The sequence below is a fragment of the Eumetopias jubatus genome, unplaced genomic scaffold (genome assembly GCF_037043125.1).
Source record: "Eumetopias jubatus isolate StellerSeaLion01/CBP00866 unplaced genomic scaffold, mEumJub1_p1.0 scaffold_9, whole genome shotgun sequence".
In the NCBI taxonomy this organism is placed as follows: domain Eukaryota; kingdom Metazoa; phylum Chordata; class Mammalia; order Carnivora; family Otariidae; genus Eumetopias; species Eumetopias jubatus.
In genome coordinates, this window is record NW_028274815.1 from 39,073,340 (window position 1) to 39,095,063 (window position 21,724).

Sequence of the window (21,724 nt, forward strand, 5' to 3'; positions counted from 1 at the left end):
TCATTGCTTCTTATGGAACAGAGCTGGGGCTGGCTCATTGCTGGGCTCAGCCATGACCTGCATGGGTTGGTTGTTCAGGGCAGCCTCGCGCATCCTGTGGTACATGAACTCGTTCTGGCGGAACATGCGCAGCTCCATCTCCGTCTGCACCCGCATGGCCTTTGGGACACAGACACACCATAAACAGTGATGACAGGCTTAATGTACTAGTCATAAAGTTAGTCTTCTCAGACATTTTATGGCACCAAAGTCTATCCTCTTTACGTGTACCATACTGCCTTTGGACAGTCCTTTGGACACTGTCACCCTCACAAAAACCAGCTCTTCAAAGCACAAAGGAAACCAGCAATTATTAAGAGCACGTCATTTGCTAGGCACTGTTCTGACTGCTTTTCACACGTTAACTCACAGAACCCTTATTACAACCCTATCCCTTTTTTCCATTTTACTGATGAGGAGACTGAGGCCCATACATTCCATGTGTGCGCTCACACAGCTAGAAAGTGGTGAAGCTGGAGTTTAATCACAGCAGTCTGATTCCAGAGCCTGTGCTCCCCAGCTCCATTCTATGCAGCACATTTTCCAATGTATGTGCCTGCATGCACACTGCTGGGTAGGCTTTCTCCATCCACGCTTGGAGCATCTCGGGCTTCAAACCTCAACTTTGCCATCCACTCGCTATGTGACTATGACCAGGCTAAGACCTTCCCGGGCCTCAGTTTGCTCAGATGTAAAACACGGCGAGTTGGACTAAAGCATTTCTGAATTCCCTTCTGGTCCAGTGGGCAATCTATGGACTTTCCAAAAGCAGAGTCCAGAACCCAGCTCCCATCTGTAGAGAGAGCTCAGAACAGAAAAGAAGGCCCGGCCCTGAAATGCTACTTGCCTCTAAGTCCTTGGTGATTGGGTGGGAGGGTCCATGTGTCACCAAGAGAATGGCGTAGGCTTTGCAGATCATCCCGTGCCCCACCTCAATGTTGCCAGCATGCCAGTTGGTCAGCCCTGCCCGCATCACGGCCATGCCCAGTTGGGCATTGTTGGGGTGGTAGAGCTTCCTGTGGGGACACAGAAAATAATTGTCACAGATAATCCCAAACTTCCTTATATCTGCACAGCATTTGACAACTCACCAAGTATTCTCATTGACTTGGTCCATCTGCTCTCCCACCAGTGCTGTGAGGTATCTACAGCCCGTGGAGCAGGGACTGAGCCACAGAGAAGGGGAGGAGTTACCAAACACCCCACATGGTAAGGCTGTGGGAGCTGAGACTGCCCTGGGCCATGAAGCCAACTCCTCATGGGCAAAAGAGTCAGAACTCCACAAGAGAACAGGAAGTGGGGAGCTCTCAGGGACACCCCAGCCCTCTTCCTGGAAAGCAGTTCAGGGGAATAAAAAGAACTTGAATGTCCTTCTTGGGACAGAACTGTAGTCTCACCTCCTTGGCACCCTCCTAACAGAGCTTCCTTTTAGCATATCGTACTAATTTTCCTGGCTTTTGTTTATGAGTAACATTCTCTCAAAAAAATGGAACCTGCTTGTGCCAACTTACTCATTTGGCCAAAGATACAAAGTTACATGCCAACCAGGACATGGAAGGCAAGAGAAGACATTGGCAGAGAGAAGGCAAGGGCTTTGCATTTTATAATTTGTGAGCAAGGATGGCTAACACCTCATTCATTCATTCATTTTTAAATAAAAGAAAAGGTTGCCTGTGCTGACTGCTAGGGGGAGAAACTTCTTGAAGCACTTACAATCAGGCAGGACTTAGCCTTAAGAAAACTAAAAGCAGGAGATGCCGCCCATGTGATAGATGAGCTGGAGGATTTGGGAAAGACCAGGGATGACAGATAGGTTTCATGTCGGGTACCAGCCCTGATGATGTGGTCATTACTACTCGGAGCACCATGGTAAAAAGGCTCAGTGGTAAAGATAAAGAGGACCACGATCGATTACTGATGCCTGCTGCAGGTTACAGGAGGGGGACGTAGCAACGTGTGTGCCGTCTACATGCCAGCCCTGAAACAGACACATTCCAGGGTACTTTCTGAGACCCAGCACTGCTACCTACATATAGCCATCCACCATCCTCCTGGCGTAGTACGAGGCCTCCTCAAAGGCCTGGAGGTAGGAGAGGACCTCGGAAACAGTGCTCAGCATCCGCAGCGTGTAGAGGTTGGTGTCGGCAAACACTGGCTCCTGCTTCTGCAGGCACTCCCGGCATAATTTCACAACCTGGAGGAGACACGGGCCCTGTCCATTACCACTGCACTCACGTAAGGGAGCACCACCACGACACTGGACACTCATTCTTTTAAGGTTGAGGACATTGCTGACGGGGTGGAAAAGCACCGGTTTGTAATCAGAATAGCAAAACGGTCCTATTTGGCTACAGAGTAGGGATGAAGACGGTACCGGTGGGAGACGTGGCTGACATGGCAATGTGCAAAGTGAGGTGTTCTCATAATCAGTAGGTGGCAGAGAGTTATGAAAGGGAGAGACTGATTGATTGACTAATTCTCACAACAATACAATGACATAGGTACTACTAATATTCCCATTTTGCCAGATAAGGAAACTGAAGCACAGAGAGCGTAAGTACTTTGCCAAAGTCACACAGGTAGTAAAACATGGGGCAAGAATTCAAACTAAGCAGTTGTGCTTTATCTTAACCACCATTCCTGTGATTCTCCATTCTGGCTGGGCTCTGGAATTACTTGGAGACCTTTTTAAAAACAGCATTGTCTGGGCCCTGCCCCAGACCAAGTGAAATCAAATATCTGGGGGAGGGACCCTGGCATCTGTACCTGGGTAGTCCTTATGCACAGTGATGTTGGACAATCATTCCCCAAGGGAAGTGTACAAGATGAGCTGGCAGAGAGGGAGGCTCCCAAGAGGCTGGGAGACCCACCAGGAGAATGTCGCATTGGTTCCGGTGAGGAATAAGTCTTGTGTTGGTCACCTCACTAAGGGCTCAAAAATGTGCAATGAATGAGTAAATGAGGAGGATGAAGATAAAGGAAAAGCAGATAGAAATGAACACAAATTAATCTCTCACACTGCCACGCCTTGGTGGCTTCCAAACCTAGCTACATGCCTGAGATGTTTAAAGAGCTTGGATTCAGTCTATTGCAGATTGGATGAATCACATCTGAGGGGGTGAGACAGAGGACTGTGCATTTGCAGCAAGCTGCCCAGGTGAATTCGATGCAAATGCTCTGCAGATCAGTGTTTGGCAGGGGGATCTCAACTTTGGGTGCCTGTTGAGATCACTTGGAAGTTTTAAAAGTCCTGACGTCTGGGCTCCACCCCAAGAGATTTTGGATAAAATTGTCCTGGGTCGGTGTCTGAGCATCAGGATTTTTCAACGATTCTAGTGTACAGCCAGTTGATAATTCCTGCTGCTTTGAGAGCCGGGGCTGAATGCTCAGTAGAGACTGAAAACTGCAGCCAGGACATGCATTCAATTACGAAAAAGCAAGCAATCCATTGCCATCTCCATTCCTCCACCTCTGATGCCAACCTGAGATATCACAGATCCCCCGGGGACATTTGTCAGGCTGCCTGTGCTCTCCCCAGACCCAGCTTCAGTAGGCTGAACAATCACTAAGAACACACCTCTAAGAGGCACTAAAGGCAAGAAGAGTCACAGTCCAAACCAACAGACATCCTCCAGAAAAACAACCTGCTCGATAGCCTCCCCATCTCCACCCCACCCCATCTCCCCGCCTTGCCAGAAAACCATTCTGCTCTCTTCCCCTACCCATCCCTCTAAAAATGAATTCTTACCTCATGGTACAGACCCTCAGAGCGAGCCTTGTCAATTTTTTCCAGTGTATCCTTGGAGAACTGTATCATCTCCTTTACCACCTCCTGAGATGGCTGGGAAAGACAGGGATGATGAGTTAGACACCTCTTCACAAAGCAACCAACTGCATCTCTGAATAGCTGCCATCTTTGACATTCAGTGTTGTGCAAGATTGATGCCGTCCTCATTCTGAATGCTTCACTTCCATACATGCTGCTCCAGATCCCTACAGCTTTTGCAGCTCCCTCCATCAAGCTTCTGACTCAGGTACATTTTCCACTGACCGAGCCCTGGAGCCTTGCTGCCAGCCAGTCATTCCCCACCTTGTGCTCATGCCTGGGTTTTGGGAGCCCAGAGCAGAATCTGACCTTGACCTCTGTGGTATTTTCTTTGGCATTTTGGATTTTCATTCTATCACCCGAAATATTTTCCATTGTTCCTCATTACTTCAAGTCAACCACATATTGCACAGGTATGCCCTTGTGTTTTAGTCTTTGCTCAACTCACTGATTTATTTTTTTTTAAGATTTTATTTATTTATTCATAAGAGACAGAGAGAGGCAGAGGGAGAAGCAGGCTCCCCGTGGAGCAGGGAGCCCGATGCGGGACTCGATCCCAGGATCCTGGGATCATAACCTGAGCTGAAGGCAGAAGCTTAACCATCTGAGCCACCCAGATGCCCACAACTCACTGTTTTAAATCCTGACCAGCACAGGGCTGAGGACAGAAGCTTAAGGCTTGACCAAAAAAATCCTTTTCCAGGGCGCCTGGGTGGCTCAGTTGGTTAAGCGACTGCCTTCGGCTCAGGTCATTATCCTGGAGTCCCGGGATCGAGTCCCACATCGGGCTCCCTGCTCAGCAGGGAGTCTACTTCTCCCTCTGACCGTCTTCCCTCTCGTGCTATCTCTCATTCTCTCTCTCTCAAATAAATAAAATCTTAAAAAAAAAAGTTAAAAAAAACCAAAAATCCTTTTCCAGCTTGCCGTTGGAGTTCATTAAAGAGGGGACTTGTGGCTGTGGGCATTTAAATCCTTTCAAAATATCTTAGCATCCAGTTCCTATTTCTTTGTCTTGACCACGTGATATCATGCGAGAGTTTTGTCAGCTGTCTCTGTGAAATCCGAATTCATTAGGCTTACAGCGTTTGCCTGAGGAGTCTAGTGGTCTTTTCTCTTTTTTAAGATTTAATTATTTATTTGAGGGGGGAGGGGAAGAGGGAGAGTGAGTCATAAACAGATTCTGCACTGAGCATGGAGCCCAATGCAGGGCTTGATCTCATGACCCTGGGATCCTGACCTGAGCCAAAACCAAGAGTCAGACATTTAACCAACTGCACCACCCAGGTACCCCTCTAGTGATCTTATTTTTTTTTTAAGATTATTATTTATTTTTGCGAGAGAGAGAGAGCAGGTGCATGAGCAGGGCGAGGGGCAGAGGGAGAAGCAGACACTCCCTGCTGTTCAAGGAGTCTGATGCAGGACTCGATCCCAGGACCCTGGGATCATAACCTGAGCCGAAGGCAGACGCTTAATGGACTGAGCCACCCAGGTGCCCCTCTAGTGATCTTATTTTTAAAGAATGAGGTTTTGATTATTTCAGGGAAAGAGGTACCTTAATTAAAAAGCCCATAAGGGCATCATAATTTTGAAGAAAAAGTGCCAAACTTCTCAATGTCCAAAGAAAAAGTTTACTTGCTGTGCTCATCCATATCAGAAACTCTTTTCTAGAATTAACTTTTTTTCTTTTTTCTTTTGCTTATGCAAATATGATAAAACTTTCTTCCAAAGTGAAAATAACTTTATTATTTATTTGGACCATAAAACTTACACATGGAAACTAAAAAATTAAAATATACGAAAAAAGCATGGAATAAAAATAGAAATCCCTAGAATCCACCCAAAGATGAACACAGCATTTTGAGGAATATTTTCCAATGCATATATACGGGAATAATATTTAAAATATTTAACAACTGGCACAGGAAAGGCACTGACCAATCAGAACAGACACTGACCATAAACAGCAAGCATGTCGATTACAGCCTTATCAGTATGTACTGGCTGAACTGCATTCCTGTAGGTGTGCACATGCATGTGTGTATATGCCAAGAGCACCAAATATTTCTTCTAACTGGAAGAGGACCAGATCTCTGTCTATGGTCTGTTCTTTCACTCAGTAGGTATGGATAGTTTCCCATACCAATATAAAAATATATCACCACTTTTAATAATTGTAGCATTTTCCACTGTATAAAGCCAGAATAATTTATTTCACCAGGCCTCCAGTTTTCCAAATTTTTCACTATAAGGAATTGAGTTCATGGCTCCATTTAGATTTGCTGCTTACATTGTTTTGTGAGGTCACCTTCACTAAACTACCAAAAAGTAACAGGAGGATGGGCATTTGTTCCCTTAAAAACATACTCCCTTAATAGATGGCGATCGGGATCTTCCCTTAGTCTCCCAGCTGTCCTGAGCCAGTTCTGCAGTGTCCACCTTGCAGTATGAGAGGCCCCCGGCAGGAGAGCTTACTTCTGGGTTAGGATCTCCTAAAGGAACGGGCTTTCTATTTACGCTTCTACTCACCTCACTTACTTTGGCTTCTGTGGAGTTCTTGACTATCCCCACAACTTTAACTATCCTCATTTCCTTCTGTATCTGGCCTCTGCATATCTACCTATACTTGCCCCATGGCCTGACTCCAACCATTGATGCATCCACCACTGCTATGACTTCTGCTCACAGGCCTCACTCCTGACCTCACCTTTGTCTTGATCTTTGATATGGCTGAGATTTCTGGCTTCTGGCTATCTTCTAGCCCCAGAGTACTACTTAGCCTTCTGTTAACTTGGACCTTGTCTTGGTTCCAGACAAGTCATTTAAGTGCATATTCACTTTCCTAAACTCATTTGAATCAAGCACATAAGTAAGAGGGGGTCCATGTCTCACCTGGTTGTACAGAGCTCTATAACTGCTAGTCCAGAGGTGTCCCAGTAGTCTGCCAAACCTAGATTTTTGGTGTCATCCATAGCTTGTTGCCCAAACAGAGGCTCATAAAATCAATCTAGTGTTATGCCCACTAGTCTCTAATCTACTGTAAGTTCCATCATCTTTAAAACTCAAAATTCTTAGTGAATCTTCTGGAGTAATCGATAGCTTGCAGGGTAGAGTTGGAGAATACCAAGTGGTCAGATGTTAATAAAAAGTCTTGTTCAATTTGATGTTGTAAGGAAGAGTGTTACTTCAAGCTTTGAAAGTGAATCAAATTTTTTCAAGGAGGCAACTGCCAAGATTCTCAAAGCAACCTGGCTAGAAGGTTGTTAATTACATGTGCAACATGTGATAAAGCTATTCTGAGAAAGGAAATGGGGCTATTCCACTTGGCTCCACTTTTCAGAGTAAAGGCAGGAGGAAAGCATGATCTGTAGATAGGATTTAAGGAACCCTACAGAGAGAGACTCCCCTCCCTAGAAGCACAAAGTAAATAGACAACCAGGAGGAAAAGAGTGAGGAGCTGGAGCAGGGGGAAATGCCAGTGGAGAAGGAGCCAGAGGAAGGCTAGAGGAGGAAGGGGAGGAGTCAGCACAGGGGGAGGAGTCTGCAGAAGGGGAGGAGCAACTGGAGGAAGAGGAACTGGAAGAGGAAGAGAAGAGCAAAAGAAGGATGCTGGTTCCCCAACCTTGAAAAACTAGTATATTCTTATTGTGAAAACCAGGGATGAGGGCTGGGGAGAGAGAAAAAGAAAAACCTAAGCAACCTAAACAAGGAGGCTCCAAAGCTACAGTTGAGGGGAATGGTCTACATTTTGGTGTTATTTTCTCATTTTTTAAATATTTGGTTTTGCTTTTTCTCCAGGTTACTGTACACATTTAACTTTGAAAGGGAGAAAAGAGTCTGGTTTCTTAACAAAAAATTAAGTAGTGGTGGGAGCAAGTTATGAAACAAATACTCAGGGCCACATATCAGGAAGGAAGACTGGCTGGCTTGCAGATAAAACACACATTATCCCACAGGTTCTAGAAGGTCAGGGTAAGGGTGGACACAGGAGCTAATTCTTTTCTGTAGCTCCTATGGTACTGTGCTTGGTGCCCTGCACATACATGCCAATATACATTTGCCAGAATACAGAACCTTTGACTTTGTGAAAAGAAGGTTGTTCCTACAGAAAAAACCACATTAGGGGTGCCTGGGTGGCTCAGTCGGGTAAGCCTCTGCCTTCAGCTCAGGTCATGATCCCGGGGTCCTGGGATTGAGCCCCCCACACACATCGGGCTCCCTGCTCAGTGGGTAGTCTGCTTCTCTCTCTCCCTCTGCCCCTCCACCCCGCTCATGCACGGGCTCTTGCACTCTCGCTGTCTCAAATAAATAAATAAAATCTTAAAAAAAAAACCATAATAATCCATGGGTCCCAACTCCTTTGTATCCTATCTGGAAAGGGTGAGTCTCAACTTGTCCACACCAAGCATCATTGATCTATTGCTTACAGCCTTCTCCTCCTCCTTCTGTCTGTATCCAGCCTGACTATGCTTACATAGGCATATGTATGCATGAATCTGTGTGTGTGTGTGTGTGTGTGTGTGTGTGTGAGAGAGAGAGAGAGAGAGAGAGAGAGAGGGAGTGGGTGTCCCTTTTATTTTTTATAAATGGCAGCATACACAGTGTTGTGGGTTGAACTGCATCCTCCCAAAATTCATATGTTAAGTCCTAATCCCCAGTACCTCAGGATGCATCTTTTTGGAAAGAGGTCACTGCAGACTTAATTAGTTAAGATGAGGTCATAATGGAGTAGGGTGGGTCCTTAATCCAATATGACTAGTGTCCCTCTAAAAAGAATACCAGGTGAAGAGAAAGAGACACACAATGTGAAGAGACACAGAGAGAAGACAGCTATCTGAGAGCCAAGGAGAGAGGCCGGAGCAGAGCCTCCCCTCACAGGCCCCAGAGGGAACTGACCCTGCCAATATCTTGATTTCAGACTGCCAGGCTCCAGAACTGGGAGAGAGCACATTTCTGTTGTCAGTCACCCACTCTGGGGTACTGTGTTATGGCAGCCCTAGCGAACTAATGCAATGGCAATGTTTGGCCCCTAATTCTTTTCCCTTAAGAAATAGAGCTCATTCCATATTTGTACACAAAAATCTACGTCATTGGTTTTAGTGACTGCAAGGTAATTTAATTTAAATATTTCCCTATTGGTGGTTATTTAGGTTTTATTCAATCTGTGTTCTCAATAATGCTGCAATATATCTCTTTATATGCATACCTTTGTGCACATATGCAAGTAACTCTGCTGGGTAAATTCTTAGAAGTAGAACTGCTTGGGCAAAGAGTAAAAAATATTATATCTTAAGAATAAAAATAAGTTAGTGGCAGGGCACCTGAACGGCTCAGTTGGTTAAGTGTCTGCCTCTGGCTCAGGTCATGATCCCAAGGTCCTGAGATCGAGCCCCATGTTGGGCTCTCTGCTCAGCACAGAGTCTGCTTCTCCCTCTCCCTCTGCCCCTCTCCCCCACTCGTACTGTCTTTCTCCCTCTCTCTCTCAAATAAATAAATAAAATCTTTAAAAAAATAAGTTAGTGGCAAAAAAGAAAAAAAAAAGTCTAGAATAGCCAGAGGATGAACAAGAGAAATGAATCAAGTCGGGAAATAGTGTTATCTGAACATTAGCACTGATAGCATTGAGTAATGAATTAATCGAGAGTGGCCCCACCATCTGCTTATAGTCTTTGCTCTAATCAGAGGCAAACTTCTGCCCACACGCACAATGCAGAAGTTAAGTACATCAAGAAGCATATTTGTGTATCTGTATCTTAAATGTACTAGTGGACTGTGGGTTACAGAGAAGGGCTCAGATAGCCTCCCCACAGGAGTCCAGCTCCTGGCTAAAAACCTATGTGTAATTTTTCAGACCTAACCACAGACAATTACAAAGGCTCTACCTGGCATGCCTGTGGGGGAAAGTACCCTCTCTTCAGAGCCTGTTGGGAGGCCCAGTCAAGGACCCAGGTACCCTCTGCTGCTCATGTTCTTTGCACAGTTTCATTCCTAGCCAGGGGCCTTCATTCCTAGGCCTTACAGGCGAGGAGGAGGGAAACTTGAAGACATTCTCACTCCAACTCAGTACCCAGCACTTTTCCACTCCTAGCCCTTCCCCCACGCCTTCTACCTTACCATAAAAGTGCTGGAGCCCTTTGTTCTGAGCCCCTCAGCAGTGAGAAGACCCCCACACACATCTGTGCTGATCCACCTGACCCTCCACCTGTGTACCTTTCCATGGTGGAAAATGGAACAGGAGGAGTCCAGTTTTAGCCTTTTGTTTATACCATTGCTGGTCACTCTCCCAGCTTAGCTGAACTTCTGACATCCCTTTCCAAAACCCTTCAGTTGCTCAACGGTCTCATCATCAACCAGGCAACAGGCTACTCAGGAGTTAAGCATACGAACCAATCTCCACATTGCCCAATGTCCACATTACCCATTCAAGGGGACTAGGAATATCTTTGTGATAACCAAGCAACTAATCTCTTTGCCCATCTGGTCTCAATAAATGAGATTCTCAGCATTACTTAACCAGCAAAAGGGCAAAGAGTGCCTACCCTATATGCCACTCCCTTTACACGTATTATTTTGTTCATTCCTCTTAACAACCCCTTCTGGTGGGTGCTATCATTCCTATTTTACAGATGAGAAAACTGAGCAACTTCCCAATGCAAACTCCTGGCAAGGGGTGGCTTGCCAGGACGCTAGCTGGGACCTGTCATCAGTGCTCTGTCCACCACCCCATAGCACCTTTCCAACAGTTATAGGCTGGTCCTCCAGGAACTAGCAGCCAGGGTGCGCTGATTGGCGGTGACCTCCAGCCTCACCAGCTCCTGGAGAAGTGGACTGCAAACACCCCAGTAGCAGCCTGCGTGTACCTTTGGGTCATCTTTGACCCCCAGAAACAGGTCATCCTTCAGCTTTTTTTGGCAGTGCTCACACGTGCAGTCAAAGTAGTACTGCTTCTTCAGCTGCTTCTTGCGCTCTTCGCTGACATTAAGGAAGTCGATATAGGACACTGTCAGCTCCTCTCCTTCTGAGATCTTGCCCAGGGCCCGGAGCTCAATTCTGAAGAGGGTAAAGGAAAGAGGAAGTCAAATCCGGGGCCAACAGAGTGGGGTTTCTGCTCTTCAAGGTCTCTAGGAGTTGAGTCTCAAAGACAGCTTCCACTAGCACTCTGAGAAAACTCCCATTCCCCACCCCCCTAAATAAAAGGGAAATGTGACCTAAAGGACAGTTTTCTGGATAATTCTGTTCTACTCATCATAACAATCAAATTGGCTCCATTTAGTTAATTGCTCTGAAATCCAATTAAATAGATTCCAGGTAGAGGGCTGGGCCTGGTCACAAGGCCGTACATAGCTTCCATGCCTGCAATTATCCCTGTACAGTTTGGCTACTGATTGCCTGCAACAAAGGGGATCAACCTCCCCATTTCACAAGGGAGGGCACTGCCACCCAGAGACGGGAAGGAACTTCCCCTGAGGTCCCACAGCACTTTGGCAACAGTCAAGATCAGAAATCAAGTGCCATTCATGCTTCACCTCACCATACGGCTCTAGCCCTGGACTGTCCTCAGTCTGCCTCCTGGGTTTGCCATGTGCAGGAAAGGAGATACACCAAAGCCCTTGATTTTAGAGCTCTGCCAGTATTCTAAATAGTTCTATGTGGCCAATTCCTGGGCCAGTGTTGAGTGTGGATCTCTGGTGTCTGGTCCTGGTGGGGTAAGTCAGCAGGTCTGCCCCCACCAACCCCTTCTCCAGGCACAGCTCCATCGTGGTATTCAACAGTGATTCAGTACCAGCTGAGTTAGGACTTCTAGCAGCTTTGCTTCCCATCATGATTCAGGCAATTCTTGCAAGGTTTCAGAATATCTCAAATTTCATGTTAAGAGAATTTTCAAAACCAAATTGATTTAATGTCACTCAAACACGAAAATATGCATGCCCCTTTTTATCTAACTCAGAACTGGGGATCAGGGGACGAATAGTGACCACCACTTCATTCTCCCTCTTCCATCTCTAACGCCCTGCAATTCTAGAGTTCAGCTAATTGAGCCACACATGGACAATTTATTTAAGCATTCCTTGGAGAGATGAGAAATGCAGCCCAGAGCCACAGAGACTTAGAACCAGGAAGGTCCCTAGAGACGCTCTCATCTTGACCTTTGCTCTATAGATGTGGAACCAAACGCCCAGGGGATGATGGGAATCATCTAAAGTCACATGCAATGCAGGCCGACACAGACTCCAATGCACCAACCACTTCTATCCCTGCCTTCCCAGAGCCCAAACTCCCACGCAGAGCTTTGCTCTTAATCCAAAGAGCCTTTCAAGTACTTTCAAACCAAACCGGAGAGAAAGACCCATCTGGGGCCATTTATTTGTCATTAAGAAAAATCAAAGCAAAATCTAACCTAAACCACTAATTCACAATTGGCCAGAAGCAGTAAACAGAAAAGTGTGAATAAATACTTATCAAAAATATCACAATTATGGGTGCTATTTTCAGAAGCCAGTCTGGGTGGGAAGTTGGGGGTTATAAACAAACACAGTCCTTTAGTAGGTCAATAACATCAGCAGTCCTCATTTTATGATAAGCAAGACTTTGAGAGACAGTGTGGGCTTTGCTAAGGTGGTGTGGACTAGAAGGAATCGTCATGCTTGGGGGAGTGAGAGAAGTAAGGTGTGAAAGATGGGGAAGAGAAGAAGCAAAGGAAAGCAAAGGCACAGCAGGGAGTGGGTGGGTGAGGAACAAAATGATTCATATATATGCATTTAAAATACAGCATTCAGCAAAGATGAGACTCTGGGGATGCAGGAGGACATTACAGCCAGAGAGCAGCCACGGAGTCCCAGGAAGGTGTGGCCCCAGCAAACCGGGCAAGTGAGGAAGATGGGTCAGAGGAGCAGGGATGCTTGCAAAGACTGACCCACCTCATCTGGGTGTGAAACATGGATTTCACTGCCTCATGACTGAAAGACAAAACAGACACCCAAATGGAAATCATTACCATTGGCCAGTCCAGTACAGCTAGCAAGGGGGCACAGCATCCCAGCTGACGCAATCAAAATTTTGGCCATCACAACCACCTTTATATCCCAGCCCCTTCCAGCTGGGCTCACTTGACAAGACGCAGCCTGGTATAGTGGAAACTGCACTGGCTTTGGAAGAGAAGTTCTGGGTTCAAAGGTCCTCAGCCTTTCCTGGGCTCAGTGTTCTCAACTGTAACCTGGTAAATGGGATTGCCATGAGACAGTGCATTTAAAGGTAGGTGCCAAAAAATGTAATGGGATGCTATTGTTATCTCACTCAGAAGCATCTTGGCCAAATAAGTGTTGCCTCTTTGATGTCTATCTTGGGGGCTGTGTGAACTGTGTGTGGAAATTGGTTAGGTCACACAGGTCGTATATAAAATTTGTTGGGGTTAGAATTGGGTTCTTTCCATTATGGCAGGCAGCCAGGCTGTGACTGCAAAGTCACCTTCTCTTGCACAACAGCCAAGAAGCCAGGTAAAATGTGGCTGCTCAAAATTAGTGGGTGCAAAGCCAGAGCAGACACCAGAAATGATCTGAAGAAAGGGCTCCCAGGCTCCTGTGGCTGTCACGTGCAGTGACAAGGGGAGCCCTGGGTCACCACTGCTTGGGGGAGTGGCATCCTGAAAGACCAGCCCCATATGTGGCTAAATTTGATCCTCAGCAACCAGGCTAACCTGGGACAACAGCCCCTCTGAGGAGGATTCCATGAGGTTTAGGAAGGGAACTGTAAATGCTGGGGGAAAATTATCATTTGGATCCAAAATAAACTTCTCTGTCTTGAGTGACTTTCTCACTTGCTCAAGAGCCTGGTGTCATGCAGGCCCTTGCTTCCAGAAATAGGAAGGAAAAGGGGAATCAGAGTCCCTGTAGATTGGGGTTTAGGCTTGATTCCTGACTGAGAACCAGAAACCATTGTCTCTGGTTTTCAGGAAGTTTTGGGGGGGAAACCTGCCCATTGTTGATGGCTCAGAGATGACTCGCATCTGTCATGAAAACTTGTCTCATCTCTAAGAGCAAAATAAGTACTACTGCTTAGGTCTTGTTCCTCCAAATCCCCCCAGCCCTGAGCCATGGACAACAGGGTCTCTTCCTGTTTGCTGACTTCTCCACTTGTGCCCACCCCCAAGACACATTCTTTGTCCTTCTGTCCCCTGATCTGTGCCTTTGAAGTGATAGATGAGGGGTACTGGCTTCTAAAGGGCTTCATCACTCAGGGTCCTTTGCTGTCTGACTTCTGGTTGGAGTTTGGCCAATGGGAGGAGATCAGAAAGTGGGAAGAGAGAGAGGTTGGGGTATTTAGTCTCCTGGCTCCCTCTCTGCCTCACCATGGATCCAGCAGTGGCTGCTTTCTCTACCAGTACAGCCAAGCTATTGGGTGGGGGTGAAGAAAGGAACCTTTCCCATGGCTGCAGCTCTCACCAGCTGCAGGAACAGTACACCTGCCCCTCTAGGTCTAGAGGCAGTAATGGTTTCATACTATTGCTAAACTCCGGACATCTCACCATTCCTTATTAGTTTCTTAAACTTTACCCTTACTTCTGTAGATTGTCCTGTTATTAAATTCTCTTTGGGTAAACTGAGTGTGCCTTCTGATTTCTGCTGGGACCTTGGCTAATATATGCTCCTGCCAAGCACCTTCACAGCTGATGCTGTTCTGCAGTGACCTCTAGATAGATAATCCCAGGCTTCAAGCTTTAAAACAGTAGTCAGAGGTTTACCTAACATACCTAGGCAGCCTCCAGAAACATGCAAAGACTCAGAAATTACCCATGTGGAATTCTTTGCTATCTTCATCATTACCTTTCTCCCATACACAATGATTCTACACTTGATCTTAGCCAAAAGGCTGAGAAGCAATCCACAATGATTCTAAAATGAAATTTCTATTTGCTGCCCAGTAAAAACCCATGCAAGTTCAGGTTCCATAGTTTGGTTTAGGTCAAGTGGAGAAAACACCATAAGGTCTCCCCATCCCCATCATACCATCCCCAGTTAAAGACATACTCACTTGCCATTGTTAAATATGACAGTGCAGTTGGGCCAACAGTCGTGGTTCACCAAGCCCAGGTTGGGGAAGATGCCCACGCCCACTGCCTGCAGGCCTCTCTGGTCACTGAGCGTGAAGCCATTGCAGCTAATCTACCCAGAAGAAAAGATGAAAGAGTCAGTTAACACACATAGATCAAAGACAGAACACCATCCTGGCTGCTGAAAGTTCAAGAAAATGGAAGACTCAGTCTCATCCTGGAGATGCTTAGAGAGTCTCCTATTCTCCAGGTCACTCCAAAGGACCCTCAAGATAAGCACCCTGGGAGAGTACCATACTTGCTAAAATGAAAGCCACCTCGGAAGTTTAGGGTAGCTTTATTCTACAAAGGCCGAAGACAGAAATGTTCGTTCTGAGAAGTCTCCCCCTTTTTCTGTGTGGGTCTCACATGAGTCTTCCCCAGTCTCTATCTTGGTTCCTCTCTCTGCTCTGCTCTGCCTTACTCAGTGTGTCTGTGTGTGTAGGGGTGGGGGTGTTATGTGGCCTGAGCCTGCCAATCCACTAGGCTCCTATCCCCACCTCTTGGACTCTTATGGCTACAAGAGGTCTGGCTTTGCTACACGAAGGCAGCACTCTCCAAAAGTCCTTCCTCTCCTCTCCCTGATGTCCACAGCCCATGGCTACAGGCTCTCCATTATCCTGCCCACCAGATCTGGGAAAAGGAATGGTCTTACTTCCAAAGTGACTGGTGGGCAACAAGGGATGGTGATTGGGTCTTTGCTTTTGATATGGACAGGAGAACAAGTAGAAAGTGCAGATAAACAAGAAGGTAAATTTCTATCCAAATCTACCATTTGGAGATAACAAATTGTGCATGGGATGCCAGCTTCCAAGAGGGAGGGAATGACTTCCTAGTAAGCATGGCCAGAAAAACAGAAAGGCAATGAAAGTTCTTTACTTTAGGCCTCTGTCCCCTCTAGTCCTTCTCTCAGCCTCCCCCCCCACTCCCCCTGGCAGCCTCTGAACATGTCTTGGCTGATGAATCCCAGCTGCCCCCTGCCCCCCCCCCCGCCACATCATGAGGAACCATACCACTCCGAAGATGTGTGAGATGTACTGCATGCTGAACTGCTGGCTCTGGGGAGGCCAGTACTGCAAGAAAGTGTCCACGTCCACCCGCAGCTCCTTTTGCTCCTCCTCCCCAAAGTGCTCCACGTGGTTCTGCAGGTCATCCACAGCGACCAGGCAGCCCTCTGTGAGCCCGGTGCCCTCTCTCTCCACCCGCCACATGATGCGGGCCGCCAGTCTGTGGACAGGGGCAGGGTTAGGGATGCCCTGGCGCATTCATTCATTCAAAGACACTTACTGAGTACGTACTGCATGCCAGGCAGTGTTGAACTATACAGACGGAATTTCTTTTATTATGGAGCTTTTTATAGTAGGGGAGACCTAAGTTAAAAATTTAAACTAATGTTAAGTGTTATGCAGAGGATAAAATAGGGTAACATGATAGAGAGTGGCTGGGAAAGGGAAGCCAAGGTGATCAGGGGAGGTGACACAGAAGAGGAGCACTTGAGCTGAAAATGGAATGAACAGAAGGAGCAGGCTCTGTGCAGATGGGAAAGGAGCAGTGAGTACAAAGACCCTGAAGAAGGAATAAGCTTGGCACAATGGAGAAACAGCAAGAAGGCCAAGGTGGCTGGAGTATAGGGAGTGAGGAAAAGAGAGCAAATAAAGGCAGAGAGGCGGGCAGGAACCAGGTCACATGGGGTCTGTGAGACCATGAAAGGGGTTTAGGGACACTGAAGTGTGGCAGCCTGGGTCTCTCCTGATAGTATGGCTAACTGAGATGGTCACTGGAGAAGGAGTCTAACAACCTGGGTTCAAGTCTGTTTCCAATTACTGTGTGACTCTGGGTAATTCATTTGAACCTCCCTGAACTTAGCCCCAAGAGAGATAATACACATCCCCTGATGTGGTATTTGGAAGACAAAGTAATGTAATGGATGTCCACATGTGTGTGAACTTATTTATAGTCTTAGTGATTAGAGAAAGAGGTGGGAAAGATAATCTAGGTGGGTAAATAGTAGGAGCAAAGGCTCGGAGGCAGCCAGAGCCTGGGCATATGCAGGAAGCAGGGAGGAGCTGGCCTAGCTGGGGCACAGGGCTCTGGAGGAGGAGTGGAGGCAAGGTGGGATGGAGGGAACCCTGGAGAGCACAGGGCATTGAGTGTGAGATAGGGGTGCACTTCATCGTGAGGACAATGAGGGTCCCCTTGTTAATTGTTAGGCAGCCCAGGCCCACAAGATGAAGCCTATGATTGGGGTACATTTTGGGAACTCTCAGTTACTCATTGAATGCATACTGGCCAGGCACCTTCAAGGGGCTTGTGGCCTAAGGCAAATCCAGTCCTTGAGGGACCCCCTTGGCAAAGAACAGGCCCACTTCTCCTCTTGTTTGGGTCACAGAGTCATTTCTGCAAAGATGCCCTGCTGGGGATCCCAGGTGCTTGGGAACTAAGGTATCTCCACATGGAGCTCAGGATAGCACTGGAGAAAATAAGGCTCGGGTAAGGTGTCTGTTACCTCTAAATATTAGGGAAATGGCCACAAAGTTTAGAGGGTAAAGACAAATGTGAAACAGATTTCAACTCAGTATCAGAAGAAACTACGAAGTGGGACTATGCAGATAAAGCTAGTGAGCTCCCCCATCATGGAAGGTAACATTTACTCTGGGCTTTGAAGACTAAGTATGATAGTGAAGAGCTATCTGCGCTCCCATGTTTACTGCAGCATGATTCATAAGAGCCAAGATATGGAAACAACCTAAGTGTCCATCAATGGATGAAAGGATAAAAAAGATGCAGTAAACATACATAATGGAATATTATTCAGCCATGAGAATGAAGAAAATCCTGCCACTTAAGACAGCATGGATGGACCTTGAGGGCATTATGCTAAGTGAAACAAATCAGACACAGACAAAAACTGCATGGTTTCTGCTATATATGGTATCTTAGGAAGAGAGAAAGAGAGAGAGAGAAAGAAAGAAAGAGAGAGAGAAAAAAAGAAAGAAAAGGAAGGAAGGAAGGAGGGAAGGAAGAAAGGAAGGAAGGAAGGAAGGAAGGAAGGAAGGAAGGAAGGAAGGAAGGAAGGAAGGAAGGAAGGAAGAAAAAGAAAGAAAGAAAGAAAGAAAGAAAGAAAGAAAGAAAGAAAGAAAGAAAGAAAGAAAGAGAAAGAAAGAAAGAAAGAAAAGAAAGAAAAGAAAGAAAGAAAGAAAGAAAGAAAGAAAGAAAGAAAGAAAGAAAGAAAGAAAGAAAGAAAGAAAGAAAGAAAGAGAGCGCCTGGGTGGCTCAGTTGGTTGGGTGACTGCCTTCGGCTCGGGTCATGATCCTGGAGTCCCAGGATCGAGTCCCACATTGGGATCCCTGCTCAGCGGAGAGTCTGCTTCTCCCTCTGACCTCCCCCCTCTCATGTGCTCTCTCTCTCTCTCATTCTCTCTCTCAAATAAATAAATAAAATCTTAAAAGAAAGAAAGAAAGAAAGAAAGAAAGAAAGAAAGAAAGAAAGAAAGAAAGAAAGAAAGAAAGAAAGAAAGAAAGAAAGAAAAGAAAGAGAAAGAGAAAGAGAAAGAAAGAAGTCAAACTCAGAGAAACAGAGAAAAGTGGTTGCCAGGGTCTGGGGAGTTGAAGAAACAGGGAGAGGCTAGTAAAAGCACCAACTTTCAGCTATAAGATGAATAAGGTCTGAGGATCTAATATAAAACATGGTGACTATAGTCGATAACACCGTATTGTACCATTGAAATCTGCTGAGAGAATAGAACATAAACGTTCTCCCTTAAAAATAAAAAGGATGAATATGTCAGGTGATAGATGTGTTAATTAACTAGATGGGGGGGCATCCTTTCACAATGTACACATATATCAAGTCACCATGATGTACAGTTTAAATATCTTAAACAATCTTTTATGTCGATTATACCTCAATAAAGCTGAATTTTTAAAAAAATTAAAATAAAATTACAAAAGAACATTTTTTAAAAATATTTTAACAAGCAGGGGGAGCAGCAGTCAGAAGGAGAGGGAGAAGCAGGCTCCCCACCAAGCAGGGAGCCCGATGAGGCACTTGATCCCAGCACCCTGGAATCATGACCTGAGCCGAAGGCAGATGCTTAACCAACTGAGCCACCCAGGCACCCCAAAAAGAACATTTTTTTAAAGAAGCAGGAGTTCAACAGATGGAATTAAGGGGGATGGGGAGGCTGACTGACTGAGCCATTTCATTTTGTAGTTTCTTAAAAATTTCTAGGATATGATGATTCCATTCTGTACTTTAACTTCACACCCTACACACCCAGTGAAATGCTCCCAGCTTGACCTTCCGCATCTCTTCTGCTCTCCACCCTCACTTCCCAAGCACTGACCCACAGTCCTACCTGGTGGTGTTGGCCCTGAGATTTCTGGCCACAGCCACCCGGGGTCGCCACTAACTGTTGCAAATGCCTTTTGCGTGTAATGAGTGCAGAGGGCAGTGTGCACAAGCCCAGGGACCAGTGGTCCGTGGTGCTTGAAAAGCTCTGCATTTTTTCTTGGTTTGCTTCTCTCTTTCTTTTCCCTTTGCTCATTTGTTTGGTTTCTTAAATTCCACATATGAATGAAATCATATGGTATTTGTCTTTCTCCGACTTATTTCACTTAGGATAATACTCTCTGGCTCTATCCATGTCGTTGCAAAAGACAAGATTTCATTCTTTTCTATGGGTGTGTAATATTCTATTGTATATGTGCATATATATATGTGATATATATATATATATATATATCACATCTTCCTTGTCCATTCTTCAGTCAGGGGACACCTGGGCTGCTTCCATAATTTGATGATTGCTGATATGCTGCTATATAACTATAGAGAACACACTGATGGCTACCAGGGGGAGGGAGGGTAATGGGGAAAATGTGTGATAAGGACTGAGGAGGGCACCTGTTGTGATGAGCACTGGTTGATGGATGGAAGTGTTGAATCACTATATTGTACACTTGAAACTAATATTACACTCTATGCTAACTAGCTGTAATTTAAATAAAAACTTTTTTTAAAACAGCTCTTCATTTTTTAAAGGTAGCCGCTACTATTGAGCTCTGGCTCATTTTGCCAAATCTTCAGATTTTTTTTCAATAGAAACCAGAAATCCTAATTTTTTTAATGTGGAATTTCCCAGTTTTTTAAACATTGGCAGATCAATTTTTTTTTTTTAATTAAACACTAGGGAGCCATTGAGAATAGGTCTGTAGCCAGCTCCAGCCAGTCGCTGTGGACTGGAATGGCTGCTGCAGACACCCAGTTCTAGATGGGCTCCCAGACACAGAAGTGCCCCCTCCAGTCTCCTTGAGGCTCTATTCTGACTTGCGCTCAGCCTGGCCTCCTTGGGCCTGGGAATGCTCATCACTAAGGCCTTTCCCCACCTGACATTTGGGAATCCTAAGTACCACCCCAGGGCCCAGCTCTGACCTGATGTTCTCATTGGGCACCTTTCCATATCTCTTGATGGCTGAACACTCATTCTTGTGGTTCAGCCAAGCATCCTTCTGGCAGGTGCGGTCACAGTAGTGGGCAAACTTGCACTGTCCACAGCGATGGAGCTTCTCCTGCCTCTTGAAGCAGGTATGGCACACAAAGTTAACCAGGCTGGAAATGGAGGGAGAAACAAGTGATTGAGGTGGCACAGCAAAAAAGGACTGCACTAGACATTGGGCCCCAACGTGGGAGACACTATTAGACCCTGCTTATAAGCCTTTCAATTTAACTCAGCAAGTGTAGATTTATGACCCATACGTGGTAGGCACTGGGAATACACAAGCCACCAGAGGCAAGTGAACCTGCATGAGGAGGCTTGATAGTGGACCCATGGGGTGTTCCTGGAACACACTGGAACAGACACCTGAGGAGCCGAGGAAGTCTTCCAGGCCAAGGGACTGGGTGAAACTTCCTCATGGTTCCCTCGCCAAAAGCCACAGGTCCCTGGCACCATGGCATAGGAAGGAGTGTTCTGTGTGACATGACCTTCTCATTCTTGAAATGCAATGACCCTTTCCCTGAAGAATAAAACTCATAACTATCTACAATATGAGGGAACATGAAACATGATATATTTTACACAAAATGAGGTCCACGAGTTGTGATATTTGTCACAGTTCTGTGTGGTTTGCAAGAGTAACAATTACAAGGTCACTGATGTCAGCGAGGTCATTCACTGCATTCTCCTGGCTCAGAGAACAAGTGGCAGTGACACAGAAGATCGTGCCTGCCCACTCAGTGGGAGAGGGAGAGAGGTGTAGGAAGATGACATTCCCTACCCTGTGCTTCCAGCCCCCAGTGTTCCCAAGAGAGCTGCGTGTCTCCCAGGTGAGAGCCGTCTTTCAGGCAGAAAAGGGCATAGGTTAACATGAAGGAAACGTACTTCAAGACATAACCTAAAACTCAGAGCGAGTGAAATCTGGTATGATGCGCAGTATCTCAATATCTCTGCAACGTGGGAAAAAGAAATCCTGGCCACTGAAGCAGAGAAATGATGAAAAGAAGCTCAGCAGTATGCACAGAAGCACTGAGCTCCCTGGGAAAAATGGGTATGTAAACTTGGGCTGGAGTTCACAGTCTAAAGAGGGATCACAAAGTATAGGAAAACAGGGGCGTTTAGAATCACAGAATTCTAGAACCTGAAAAAAGAACTTTCAATAGAACATACAAGTACAGAAACCCCTTGTGTCCATCCCTGATCATGCCCTTTTGAAATTCCCATAGTGAAAAAGAGCACACTGCTTCCAAGAACAGTTAGCCCATTGTTGGCCAGTCC

The 21,724-nt window shown here is 46.0% G+C and overlaps 1 protein-coding gene across 2 annotated transcripts in view; it reads right to left on the bottom strand.

Annotated features, from left to right (window-relative positions):
- SMYD1 (SET and MYND domain containing 1) overlaps positions 1–21,724 on the bottom strand; it is a 36,065-nt gene continuing 14,341 nt past the window's right edge. Inside the window, exons 2-10 of one of the 2 annotated variants that reach the window (XM_028122483.2) lie at positions 20,383–20,559; positions 15,962–16,175; positions 14,891–15,021; positions 12,781–12,819; positions 10,723–10,912; positions 3,788–3,880; positions 2,070–2,233; positions 887–1,055; positions 1–159 (exon numbers count right to left, since the gene is read on the bottom strand). In XM_028122483.2, coding sequence (XP_027978284.1) covers positions 1–159; positions 887–1,055; positions 2,070–2,233; positions 3,788–3,880; positions 10,723–10,912; positions 12,781–12,819; positions 14,891–15,021; positions 15,962–16,175; positions 20,383–20,559 — 1,336 coding nt within the window. The remainder of the gene's footprint in view (positions 160–886; positions 1,056–2,069; positions 2,234–3,787; positions 3,881–10,722; positions 10,913–12,780; positions 12,820–14,890; positions 15,022–15,961; positions 16,176–20,382; positions 20,560–21,724) is intronic. The other variant, XM_028122484.2, reaches the window with a different exon arrangement.